The sequence below is a fragment of the Exophiala bonariae genome (genome assembly GCF_035927105.1).
Source record: "Exophiala bonariae strain CCFEE 5792 chromosome Unknown scaffold_25, whole genome shotgun sequence".
Lineage (NCBI taxonomy): Eukaryota > Fungi > Ascomycota > Eurotiomycetes > Chaetothyriales > Herpotrichiellaceae > Exophiala > Exophiala bonariae.
In genome coordinates this window covers 333,222-346,668 of record NW_027042500.1, presented here as the reverse complement: position 1 = coordinate 346,668, position 13,447 = coordinate 333,222, and the positions used below count along the sequence as shown (strand labels likewise).

At 50.6% G+C, this 13,447-nt stretch overlaps 3 protein-coding genes across 3 annotated transcripts; all 3 read left to right on the top strand.

The window, feature by feature from the left end:
• Positions 1 to 217: 217 nt before the first annotated feature.
• LTR84_006629 (uncharacterized protein) lies at positions 218 to 1,866 on the top strand (the record flags this gene model as incomplete). Its single annotated transcript, XM_064850189.1, has 3 exons — positions 218 to 434; positions 524 to 750; positions 850 to 1,866. The coding sequence occupies 3 exons, from the start codon at positions 218 to 220 to the stop codon at positions 1,864 to 1,866; spliced, it is 1,461 nt and encodes a 486-aa protein (XP_064703076.1).
• A 2,163-nt stretch (positions 1,867 to 4,029) lies between these two features.
• Positions 4,030 to 5,628, top strand: LTR84_006628 (uncharacterized protein; the record flags this gene model as incomplete). The annotated part of the gene is made up of 2 exons (XM_064850188.1): positions 4,030 to 4,715; positions 4,764 to 5,628. 2 exons carry the CDS (start codon positions 4,030 to 4,032, stop codon positions 5,626 to 5,628), a joined length of 1,551 nt encoding a protein of 516 aa, XP_064703075.1.
• Positions 5,629 to 10,015: 4,387 nt separating this feature from the next.
• Positions 10,016 to 11,594, top strand: LTR84_006627 (uncharacterized protein; the record flags this gene model as incomplete). Its single annotated transcript, XM_064850187.1, has 2 exons — positions 10,016 to 11,390; positions 11,461 to 11,594. The coding sequence occupies 2 exons, from the start codon at positions 10,016 to 10,018 to the stop codon at positions 11,592 to 11,594; spliced, it is 1,509 nt and encodes a 502-aa protein (XP_064703074.1).
• Between the last annotated feature and the right edge of the window lie 1,853 nt (positions 11,595 to 13,447).

Below are 13,447 nucleotides of genomic sequence, written 5' to 3'. Positions count from 1 at the left end.
GTTGCACACGGTTCGGAAATTTCCGAATTGACTTCTCCTCCCATACAGTTCTCACGTTCATTCATCATAATTCTCACAAGGGGCAATGCTAACTACTACTTGTATGTTCCGCACGCGGGAGTTATGCATGAGGACTCAGAGAAATCATGTAAGACACAAATAGCTATCAGTCGCCCTCGATGGCTTGCTCTTTGGCTTCATTCACCCTACAGTCGCCATGGCTTCTCACACATACGATGCCCTTGTAGTTGGTTCTGGAGTGTCCGGCATCAACGCGGCGTACCGCATTCGAGAAGCATTTCCCGAATGCGATTTTGCCATTCTTGAGGGGAGGAAAGACATTGGCGGCACTTGGTCGCTGTTCAAGTATCCGGGGATTCGCTCGGATTCGGATCTCTTCACCTTTGGGTTCCCATGGGACCCCTGGGACTCGGGTATGCTTGCAGTTGCCATGACCGAGCATCTATTGGCTTGATTAGAAGTAATTGGGCGAGGATGGATCCCGTGCTGACCATGCTTACAGATGACGCTATAGCCACTGCACCGGCGATTCTGTCATATCTCAGGAAAGTTGTGTCTCGGCATGGGTTTGATAAGAATATCAAGCTCCAACATAAGGTTCTGAGCATGAATTGGAAGACGGTGGATCAGAGATGGGAAGTGCAAGTGCGAGTTGGCAAATCTGAGAAGACAACGACAATGTATACAAAGTTCCTTGCCATGGGAACGGGATACTACGATTATACCCAGGTACGTCGTAGTGACAATTTCGTGCTCGCCCCACTCTCTCCAGCACGACACGGAATCCTAGTATTTTGCGCTCCGTACGATGGCTCACCGACTGTATAGGGTCTCAACACTGCCATCAACGGTATCGACAAGTTCCAGGGAACCGTTGTCCATCCTCAGTTCTGGCCCGAGAATCTTGACTATGCCGACAAGGAGGTGGTCATCGTGGGCAGTGGCGCTACTGCCGTGACGATGCTACCTGCTATGGCTGAAAAGGTTTCTCGCATTACCATGCTGCAGCGCAGTCCCGGTTATTTTGTCGCTCTACCCCAGAAGGATTCTGTGGCCACATTCATCCGACGATTCCTGCCCTCAGCGTGGGCAGGCTGGTTATTGCGTCTGAAGTTCCTGTTCGCGTTTCATACCTTTTATTACTGGTGCATGTTGTTCCCTACGACAGCTCGAAAACAGTTGACGGCTGCTGTAGGCAAAGAGATCCCAAAAAGCCTTCAGCTCGACCCCCATTTCTTGCCATCTTACTCACCTTGGGAGCAACGGCTATGTGTCACGCCGGGCGGCGACTTCTTCCAGGCTCTCCGGAGCAATAAAGCGACGGTGGTTACTGGCCATATCGAGGCAGTCACCGCAGATGGAATCGAATTGACGTCAGGCCAGAAACTTCCTGCGGATATCATCATTACTGCCACCGGCTTGAAATTTCAAATGTTTGGTGGAGCACTGCTGAGCATTGATAATCAGCAGGTAAGCCCAGGAGAGAGGTTCTTGTGGCGAGGCTGCATGCTTGAGGGTGTACCCAATCTGGCTCTCTATATGGGATATACGAACGCTTCCTGGACTCTTGGTTCGGATGTTGCCGCGCGATTGATTGCCCGTATCATGAGGCAGATCAAGGCACGGGGTGCACAGTCAGTCGCACCTTCCGTGGATCCAAAGCTTGGTCCAATTGAGGAAGCTCCTCTGTTGGGTCTTAAATCTAATTACATCAAGATTGCCATGTCTGAGCGGCGGGTACCCAAATGTGGAACTGCGGCGCCGTGGCAGCCCCGGAAGAGCTATTTCCTGGATTCATGGTTTGCAAAATTTGGAAGTCTCAAGGGACTAACATTCAGATCTTGATGTTGCTCAAGGGTACCGTCCAGTGTCACCCTTCATGTGACGAGCGGCGGAGATCTCGGCGCAGAAAAAGGCGGTCCCAATTGAAATCGGATCTGGACGTTTCTGGTGGGTGTCAAGGAGACAATATGATTGTCTTGTCTTAAATGATACCCAAGTGCTTGGTGTACGAAATCAGCTGCAAAAGAGACGAAGACACTGTAAACCCGATCCCTTGTTCACACGCGCAATCTTCCCACACGCAGGCATTGTCACAATCCAGTGAGCTGTCGACGAACCTAATCAAGAAATTATTGGGGCGCAGGAGTAAGATGAGAGCCAGGTCAACTTAGCAAATGCAATAATAATCGATGACATATGGGCAGAGTTAATGGATCGAAAAGCCATAGCTTTTACTGGTTCAATAGTAGAGTTCCCCTGAGCCTCGAGGTCTGCTGCCCAAACCTCACTGCTCTGCAGCACTACACTAAAGGGGTACTGGCCCACCGAATCTTGGTGCCTTGCTGTGCCTGGTAAGCTGGCCGCCACCTGGCCGACGACTCCTCCTCGCAGTGAAATATTGTAGAGATCTCATGGGTGTCTCATGTAGACAGTCCGTCATTTGTCTCGCTTTGTGCAGAATCGGATCCTCTCGATCGATTGACTATCAATGATCTACGCAGAAGACAGGAGGATCTAATGAAGAAAACCCGGATACATCCCTCACGGAAAGCTTTCAATAAAAACCTACCATGGGCTGACAGTTTAATAATTGTTGGTGGTTACGGGCGGTGCAATCCTGCTTAGCCTAGCTAGAAAGCCAACTAGCAGCCTAGATGCATTGTGGCTTCAGGGTCACCCTATCGCCCTGTGCGCGCCCCCAAGCCCCCTCGGCTATTGTTGTCAGGAGTCTTCGACAACCCATTCCTCGGCCAGGCCGGCTGCCAGGGGTCTGAGATTCGGACATTTCTCTTTCGAAGTGTTCAGTTTTCTCCTGCATCCGCACCACCTACGATTTAGGAGTGTTCGCATTCCCAAGTTGATTCGCTGCTTCTCACCAGCGTGGTGAATACTCATGTTTGCAATATCTCACAACTTTGTGTCACCCATGTACTTCTGAACTATAAACAGAGCCAACCGGAAGTGCCATACTGCTTGCCTGCGGGATGGTTGCCTATTTCAAAAGTCCCTACAGGACTTTTTGGCATTCCCTGGGCTGCGCGCCTACGCACAGTCACAGTCACCAGAGGAGGCTGATGAGAAGCCTGCACCTCAAAAGTTCCATGCATATCGTGATGAATGCACATCATGTAAATTTCTCTATCGGCCCATTTGATGATACTGGCAGTTTGATGGATCGATTACACTTCTCCTAATTCCGCTGCGGAAAGATTATGGATACCTCCGACCGCATTGCAAGCAACAGGTTTTCCTGGCAAAGTATTGGTAGTCTTACTGGCATAAGAAGAACACTAAGAAGGACGCAATCAACCGAAAATCTTCGAAACGTTGCTAATGGAGATCATTTATATCCGATGGTGCGACGTTCGTCGACGAGGGCGAGCACAGAAATGACCTATTCCAAGATAGCGGTGACCCAGGAAGCTAACGGAGAGACCGCCCGTCGTGATTACACCCAGATATTTCATCAGCGTTCCTCGCCATACAACACGTACCGCAGGCCTGAGATTTTTACTGAAGATGAAGACGAAGTGGGTTTTCCCAGACGCATGATTGCTGTCCCTTCCGGGCCTCATCAACCCTCGAGGCGAAGTGTGATCAGAGAGGTTTGGGTATCCTTGATATTCATCCTCGTACCAATGTTCATCATTCCAATCATATTTGCAATTCTTGTGGCCAAATATAGAGTGCAGTCCGAGCCCAGCCTATTCTTGGACGTGCGAGGGACAAGGGAACTGCAGCAAAAGAGATATGTGTTGCTGAGAATCCCCGCAAGTGTGAAAATTCAACAACGATCTAAAGACGCATACTAATCTTTTGACAGCATGGGTCGTTTTCATTTCCTCTCGAGCTTCACAGATCGCCAGCCTACTTGCTGGACCCATAATGACACTCTGGACGTGGAGAGCTACACAATCGTTGCTATTGTTGTCTTCAGAGGCACGGGCAGCACGATTACCAACTCCCTATCAGCTCAGTTTGCTGGTTGGACTTTGTCTTTCTTCGATGGATACGTTCTGGGACTATATAATCTATCGGCATCTTCGACCACGGAGTATCCGAAAACAAACGCCTATCTCACCAGTTCTGCTCAGGGTCGGGCTGATATTCTATCTGGCACTTTCTCTCTCTGGAGCAGTGTTGATTGCAGATACTGTGCTGCATTATACAACAAGCACGATCGAATTGGATGATGTCTCAAGGTCGGCCCAGCTCGGAGAGTCAGGTCGGGGGCTTTCTGAGGAATGTTTACAGCTCTCTCGTATTGACAATTCTGGTTATCCGTGCTCCCGGAACATCGGCTTATCTGCATCGGATCCCAATGCATACCTACGGGAGCAAAGCGAGATGTTCTATCTACGGCACAACACATCTCAGACTTCTGAGATTCGGCTTGTCCCCGCGCAAGGTTCAGAGTCGACCGACGTCGTCCTGCTAATTCCGAAATCAAGCACATTGTCCCCGTTCGTAGATTACCGCGCCTCAACTATTGGAATCACAACTTCTTGCGAGCCCATTACCGACAAATGCCAGTTCGGTGTTTGGGGAGCTAATGATGCCTATAGCGGATTCTATTGCAGTCCCTATTTCTATGGGGTCTTGGGCAAGACGGCCATCATTGCGAATGATTCGACAACGACCGACGACCCAGATATCCCTCCGCTATCATCCAAAATCAGTCCGAATCTACAGTAAGCCATACCATCCGTCCCAGCCCATTCCTTCTAACTCTCTCACAGGATTGCGTTCTTTACGGACCAGGATCTCGAGATTCCCTACAATACGCGTGCATACGATCTAACCACGGGTAAAGTGAACACTTCTATACCTCTACTACCAGATGACGAACTCGTAAACGAGGTATGGGTAGCCATTGCAGGAAGAGTGCCCACAAGTGCTCTCCAGGCTGACAGCGAATTGACCGGCGATCCCAACTTTTTCATGGGTCCTAATCTACTTTTAGATAGTGTCATTCGTTGTCGCTACCGATCACTTGATGTTGAATATACCTGGTTCAATGGCACTGTGCAAAACGTCCAATTCCAAAATTCCACCAATGGAACGATTTCAGAACTCTACCATGGCTACCGCACTCCCACTTCGGTGTCTGGCACCAATCCGACATTGCTCGATATTTTGTCCCAAGCCGCAATGCAAGCAACCACGGCCGATTTTTGCCGGACTTGGGCCAATCTTCTCTCCGGGGAAATCATGAGTGTGGTTGGTGGCGTTACCACTCCTCGTTCAAACACAATACAGCAGGATCGTGTACCACAGTTAGTGGTGAAGATCTGGGTTCCGTCTTTGGTGTGGCTCCTTTTCTGCTGCCTTATGTACCCCGTCGCGGGACTTATCCTCACGATACTCGCCGCGCAAACCTCGCGGGAACATTATATTGGTGCCGCGGTTTCAAGGGTCAGTCTGCATGGGTTTGCAGAGCAAGGCTTCGCAGATCAGCACAACGATTCAGTCGTTGAGACCTCTACGGGAGAAGGCACTGAGGATGACACTGTGCGAGTGGGTTTTGGCGACGATTTGCGCTTCAAGAAATGGCCCATGGAAGCTAGATCTGCGACACATGTCAATACGATTGGGGTAGACTAGATGATTAGGTGTCAGAAAGATAACAAGAGACTAGTGCTTGGTTTTACTGCATTTACAGCATCATAAGATAGTCATTTTCTTTAGCATTCTAGTAACCACAGACTGTTTCCTTTCCTCAAAATTTGTAACCGCAGATTCGACGTGCTTCCTGGCAAGTTTCAGACTTAGCCATTCGCTTAACGAGATGGTAGACTCGTTCAATACCACAACAATCATTCACCCGAGAGAGTATTTATTCGTTCATTACCAGAAGTGCAACCATTATCGGATCCTCACAGAGCAATACCAAGAGCGTGCGAGATCTCTGCCGTCAAATCCATGCGCAATATACTGGCATTCCATTCCTCGCCAATCCGGCATCCACGTCCAGTTTCTCAACGAACCTCGCGCTATCCTACTCCAACTCGCCCTCGCGATAAATTCAGTACCATGCGACGTGGGTCGTGAGAACGCATGTTGAGGATCTCCCACGTTAACTCGTTTGCGCGTCCAGGCAATCGCAGATTCGAACTTCTTGTCGCATGTACTGGCGAGCAATGCCTCAAGATTTCTTTTTGTGCTCAAGCAGGTCCAGAAGCCCAATGAGCTGCAGCAGCTCTTTGTTGACACAGGAAGAGTTATTGAACATTTGGCAGCAGGCTATGGGACACCCACTGTGCGGGTACGGACAGCACCCGTCACAGTTATTCTGCCATACGTTGTAGCTTTGTGTGAGGCGTGTTACGACTGTCGCGGCGTTCACGATCAGCTCTTTCCGTACCTGTTCGTACTTTTCACCAGGATCTTTTTCAATGCCGCAGAAGTCCTGTGCGTGAATGCTTTGTTGGTCTGGTTGATCCGGGACGAGGTGAAACGCATCTTGTTCCCCGAGGTTATGGGCATAGCCTCCTAGGAGGCTCACAAGAAGGCATAGAAGTGAGATGATAGAACGCATGTTTTGGAATAGGCCACGTCAATCGGTTGGCCCGAAAAACAACTGCCTCTTGGATTATGGTCTCGCTGGAGCGGCTTATCAAGGAGAAAGTTGATATGCCTTGATACAAGTAGTACAGCTGTAGCGCGAGGGGCACGACTCATAAAGATAGGCACCCAACACTTTCTAACGAATCTTGTGGTAGCGTAAACTCATTTGACCTCGACAGGCAGATTCAGTGCGAAGTGCAGAACAACGACCACCGAGCCCCCGATTGCCAGACATAACAGTTGCCTTGCTTGAGATCGTGTGGAAAAAGATTGGTGGGATCGTAATCCTTGTGGCGCCCAAACCAGCAATTGACTTGGTCGCAGCAAGTCACTCGTCAACGTTAGCAGGTATTGGCCAAGTAACCGGTGTGTTGGTGAGAGGAAGAAACGCCCGCCTCATTTAAACTTGCACCTCTGTCTCCCGCACCTGGAAGGCGACGACTACCTACGGGCGTCGAATCGATGACCTTTGCCATGTTTAGCTTGAGCAGGTTCGTATTCTGTGTTTGCCTTGCGCATTATTAGTCGGAAAACGTAGGGACTAAAATTGAGTTCCTGGTGTGGTTGAGGGGGCGCAGCAAACAAATGGTCCTGTTGAATGGCGTCTGTACCTTTAGGTATGCTCAGTTGCAGTTGCCAAGTCAGTCTTAGTTGGTAGGGGCTTACGGAGTAGACGCTATGAATTATCCCTAGGTAACTTGAAAAAGGTTCTTTCCCTTAGCATACTCCTCCCACCCTTGTTTTGAGAATAGTGCACTTCAGCCACGAAAGGCTCCAGTACGCTGGAGGTAGCGTTTTACTTAGGTAGCGCGGCGCCACTTTCTCCAGAACCATGGTCATTTCGTTGACCTACTGAGTGTCCATGGCTGGCATTGGAAACATGGCTAACTAGAAGCCTTTCAGTCTTTTGAATACAAACCCCGCACTATCCAGCGCCATCATCTAGAACAAGGTCGGTTAAATGCGAAAGGTCAACCTGCGCCGCCTCTGCCGTCAGGCTGGTTCTGAGACCTCTAAACCTCTTAGATTGGTCCTACATCGATCGCTACGTTAGATTGCCATATTCGAAGTGTGATAACAACGCTAGAATCCTTTGATTTTGATAACTCGGAATGCGCATGGGTTTGTTCTACAACTCAACGGTTTTCACACTTGTCGAGGGGTTAACAACGCACTCTGTGGGGGGTCCGACGTGTATAATAAGCTATGATCGAGAGAGAGTGCAATGGCGTTCCTGATGATGCCTTTTATCTTGAAGCCATTTCTCGGAGACGTGGCAACAAGCTAACTGCATATCAATGGTCTCAGAGAGTTCCACATATGGTTTGTTTTGGATCTAGACACACCTGTCACAAGTCCTTGAGCTGGCCACTATTCCTACGGTTAAGGAAGTAGAGCCCTGTAGTATTATAACCCAGGCTCTGGCTCTTGTCATCCGGCTGCTAGTCTTGTACTTGACTTTTTCTGGCGCTCTTGAGATCAAGCGACACTGTGCATTTGGTAATTGTGTCCTCCGAGCTCTGGGCAGTCTCGGCCTTTTGTTCGTCAAAGGCTCTAAACTGCATATCTTCTTGGCCTTAGAAGGCTAAAAACTACCACTATCAAGCGGGTTCGACACTCGATGGGAAATATCTTTCCGCCCGTACGAGGCATTCTTGTTTAAGTATGGACCAGCCTCATCCGTATTCCTTGCGCTAGACTTCGGGAGCCAGCTTGATTATCATGTTCGGGTTTTGCGGTAACGCGCATGACATGGTGTCAATCGAGAGAATATGCGCGTGCCCCGAGGCTAGCTGGTCGGGTTAGCCTGCATGCGAGGAGGCCTAACTCGAGATGGAAGCTTTGGGTTCGTGTTTCATGTCATGAAGAGGTTGCCTAATGTCCAGATTATAGAACGCGGCAACGGATCCGTCTACACCACGCTGGTTCCGATGTGATGGGTTGGGAGAGTGGAGAATGCCAACGTGTTATCCATTGAGGCTGGCATATAAAAATAAGCCTACTACGGAGATGTCCAAATAAGACCCTGGTATAGAAGTCTGCGAGTGCTAAGAAAGAAAGGCGCATCCTGTCATGTTCTAGATAGCTGTAGAGGGGGGGGGCAGTGGTGAGCATGTCTGTCCGGAACCATGGACCGACTGAGGCTAAAGAACTTGTGTTTCTTCTCGTACAAGTCCAGGACCGTGGTTCAATTTTCAAAGCAATGTTTTAAACATGTTGAGATACCTAGTACGATCTAAGAGAAAATCTAATACATGCCTCTGCAATACTTGATTTTTGTTTCGATGCCGTCCGTTAGGATGCCCGCGGTCCCTGCCAAGACTCAGCCTCGCCATCGCTTAGTACTTGAAGCTACTCCTGTCTCCTAGTTATTCCACCTTTGCAATCCATCTATGCAGAATTCAACGAAAGAAAGATCCGTCTTTTCTTCTCGCATCTATTGGAGATCCTCGGGGTCCGAAACACTCGAAAAATTAATCATCAACAGACCGACTTCCCACAAGGCTGACGAATCACGTAACATGCTTTGTCTCCCCCTGTAAGCCGCCTACCCCAACTTCCGAAAAATTCGACCGCTTGATCGGAACTCCGCTGTCGACCGAGAGTTTGTACACCACGCGCTTCACCAAAATCATTCCCCTTAGACTAGATATTCGGTAATTCTGTCAATGCCTATTGGTGCCCACATCTCTGCAAGCTTCCCCAGGTTGAGCTACTCGTTGGATCGATCGAAAACGGCCTAAGACAAGGCTTGATGGACCATTATCCATCGTGGAGTCTCCAGGGCGGGATCTCCAGGATGGAATCCAGACCTGCGCAACAATGTGGGACGGCAGGAGGAACCCAACGATGCTCCGCTCGTGCCACCGGAGGTACCGACTTTCTCGCGATCACGGATGGGTCGGGTAACACCAAGAACCTGATCTCGAGATTAAGTACTGGCATGGTCCTCATGTTCGGCGCAGTGACCTTCATGCCTACGAAACCTATCACCTTGTTCAGTCTTAGCAGAGGAAGCGGGAATTCATTCATTCTACGTCGACGCATCTCTAGATAAGCTACACCCTGCTATGGTTGTCATGGAGAAGCAGCAGGTCCAGCCCGTTCAAGCTGATCACACTGACAGCCTGCATGACCACACTGACAGCCTGCATGACCACGACCAGCGCGTCGAAGATGCCGAAGCTGTTCAACACATCCACTTGAAGACCATCATCCTACTAATCGTGAGGCTCTCCACTCTCCAAGAAATCTACCTGAAACCCCCCATTAAACAATACTGACACTCATTCGCTTTCCCTTGAAGGCTGTAGTAACTGAATATGCCGTCCAAGTCTTCCACATCGTCGGTGCGGGCTTTTTAGGTGCCAGCGTAACGGCCGTAGTCGGCGGGGCCAACAAAGGCACATGGCTGGTCTCGACAATGTCGATTAGCGCAGCATGTCTGGGGCCTCCCGTGTCGCAAGCCGCCGACTTCTGGGGCCGGCGATGGTTTGTGATTGTACTAAGCAGTTTCGGTTGCGTCGGTTGTATCATCGTCTCGCGCTCGAATTCCATCGGCATGGCGATCGCAGGCCAGGGAATCAGTGCTCTGAGCCAGGGTGCGCAGCCCGTCATTCACGCCATTGCTTCTGAGATCCTCCCGCGCAAGCATCGCCCCTTTGCGCAGGCATCAACCAATACCGCTGCATTCGTTGGCGGAATTCTCGGACTCCTCGTTGGCGGTGCCTTGACGAACAACAATCCCTCCGGATTTCGCACTTTCTGGTACATCACGGCAGGTTTGTACGGTCTCTCCACTATCGTGGTCGTCATCCTCTACCACCCGCCTGTTCGCGAGCTTCAGCAGAAATACACGACACGCGAGAAACTCGCCCAGCTCGACTGGATTGGCTATTTCCTACTCATCACAGGCCTCGTGCTCTTCAGCTTCAGCTTAACATCCGCAATCTCGGTGTACGCGTGGAAGAGCGCACAGATCCTGGCGCCTCTGATCGTCGGCAGTCTCCTACTGCTGGCATTTGCCGTCTACGAGTGGAAGTTCACTCGGACGGGGATGCTGCATCACGACCTCTTCACACGGGGCCGCAACTTCGCGATTGCCGAGCTGTGCATCCTCGCCGAGGGGATTTCGTTCTTCGCGGCGAACAACTACTTCGGTTTTGAAGCCGCTGTCGTGTACGGCCAGGACCAATTCCACGCGGGACTGTACTACACCGTGTCGTGGTGGTCAGCGTTCATCGCCACCTGGCTGACGGGTATATACTGCTCGCGTAGCAAGACGGTGCGCCTACCGACAACACTTGCATTCATATCATTCGCGCTCTTCAGCGCACTGATGGCATCACTGACCCCGTCGCGCGGCCGAGCCAACATCCTAGGCTACGCACCCTTCCTGGGCCTTGGGCTCGGCACAGCGCTGAACACGCTTGTAGTCGTCGCTCAGCTATCCACGCCGCCGGAACTCATCTCCATCACGACGGGCCTCATGATCGCAACCCGCAGCTTTGGCGGAACCATTGCGCTGTCCATCTACACGGCTGTGTTCAGCGACCAGTTGACGACGGAGCTGCCCGCGAAAGTCGCCGCCGCGGCCGTCCCGTTGGGATTCGACCCCAGTGAGCTGGGACATCTGATTGGTGCGCTGACGAGCGGGAACGCGACCGCTATCGGCCTCGTGCCAGGTATCTCGCATGAGATTCTGCAGGCGGCCGGCATGGGCATCAAGGAGGCGTATAGCCTGGGCTTCCGCTATGTGTGGATCACTGCCGCGGCATTCTCTGCACTGGCGGTTGTAGGTAAGAGCTGTCCATATTTTCTTCGAAATAATCTCCGGAAATGTGAGTGCTAATTTGAACACCATTACAGGCGCCACTTTCCTCGTGGACCCCAAGGCCGAATTCAACGCGCATATCGACGCACCTGTCGAGACGAAAGAGGAGTTGGGCCGAGAAGGCATCACGGAGAAACTGCACCACCACAATCATGGTTCACATGCGTGATAAAACGTTGGAAGAGACATCACCCTATTGAAGGCCCCCTTTTCTCTGGTCCGTAAATATATCTCTTGTTCAATGCTCTGCACTGCTATATAAGCGTATACGTACATTCGCAATGCTGTACAGTGTGTATACGACATAAAGATCTGGCCAATAGTGTAGGCTTAAGCCATATCCAGTCAATACTAGAATGCTTCGGCAAGAGTCAAAGACGGACATGATTGCGCAAGCAGAGCAGTGCTTAGAGCATAAAACCAGTTGTTGAACAGCATCGTCATAGTAGCCACCGCTGTATCTATGTAGGGTCAGAGATGAGAGCAAGTCCGCACCTGTCTCATATTTTGTGGCTGTAAGGCTGCTGGCATTGCTGGGGTCAAGGGCGACACCAGCCTAAAGCTATCAACCAATAGCCCAGCTCTATATCACATCAGCCATCAATTGAATACTGCTTCAATCTTGACATCACATCATATGGAATTGGAGATCCCGCTTGAGTTGGTTTATTCTACTCCTGCTGGTACATGTAGGTTTTTTGGGTATTATATATCCAAGGAGCTACTTCGATTATTATACCATTACTTATTCTAACTATTCTATGCAAGATTAATCCAAGGCCACCACGTAAAGCGAACCGAACTTCGGATGCGCAGCAGTTTTGAGGTTTTACTGATAACATCCCTAGCTGAAAACTAGCGGCAATACATCCCAATGAGCTGTCGAATCAGTTGTCATTGCCTGCCACTATTGTGAGCGCTGCTGCACCTTTATTCAGGCCAAGATAAAACACAGTCTGGAAATTTGGACTGCAGATGTCGGGAACAAATTGATACATATAGATTCACTTACAACAACTCCAGTCCTCCGACCAAAGTTGATGTGATTGAACTGCGGTTGTGGAGTTGGATCGCCGAATCTCGCCGGTGTGTTAACCTTGCGTTCAACTGGCAGATCTTATGTCCCGTGGGATGCGATAGTTTTGGGACTCACTTTCAGTACCACCTAGCCGGTGAAGAAGTCTGTCCTCGATGCCATGGGTCGTGCATAGAAGCCCTGCCACGGGAACGTGACCGCCTGCTATGCTCACTCGCCGGGCGTCTAGTTCTAGAAGAGGCACGGGAGCGTGACCGTCTCTCTTGCCCACGCGAAGGACGTCTAGCCCTGGAAGAAGCTCGAGATCGTGACCGTTCTTGCTCACGCGAAGGACGTCTAGCTCCGGAAGAAGCCCGAGAGCGTGACCTTCTAGTGTTGGAAGATGGTCGAGAGCGTGCCCGGCTTCGTGATCTCGACCGTCCTCTCGAGGGGATTCGATTACGGGACTCTGAATAGTGACGAAAACGAGGCAGCGGCGTCAGGTCGATTGGGTCGCATGCATGTTCGGTCAATCGCACATGATGGGGTGAAACCTCAAGGTTCTGCTGGTGGACGAAAAGCCCTGAGTTCAGGTCTTGGCTTGTGCAAGGCTGCTTGTTCACGACAAAGCGGGCGGCCAGCGTTTCGAGTTCTCGGGTCAGGCAATCGGTGAAGGAGAAAGGCTGCACTCCCGCAGCGGTATTGTACCGCCCGGAAGCTGTCAACGCCCAATAGCAACCAGAACCTTTGGTGAAATTTGTGATGGCTGTTGAGGCAAAGCAGCAATCAAAAATGAGCAAAACATCCGATCTAGAGTCTAATACACTGGATACATCGTTCCACCTGAGTTGTGGCGTGCCGGGCCTTGCATACGCGGCCCAGTCACAAGTTTGCGGGTTTGGCATGGCATGTCCGCCATAGTAGATGATCAACAAGTCTTGCTTTCCTTTCCCCGTGATAAAGGACTTCAACCTTGCGATGAGCGTATCACGGGGGGATTTTGAAGG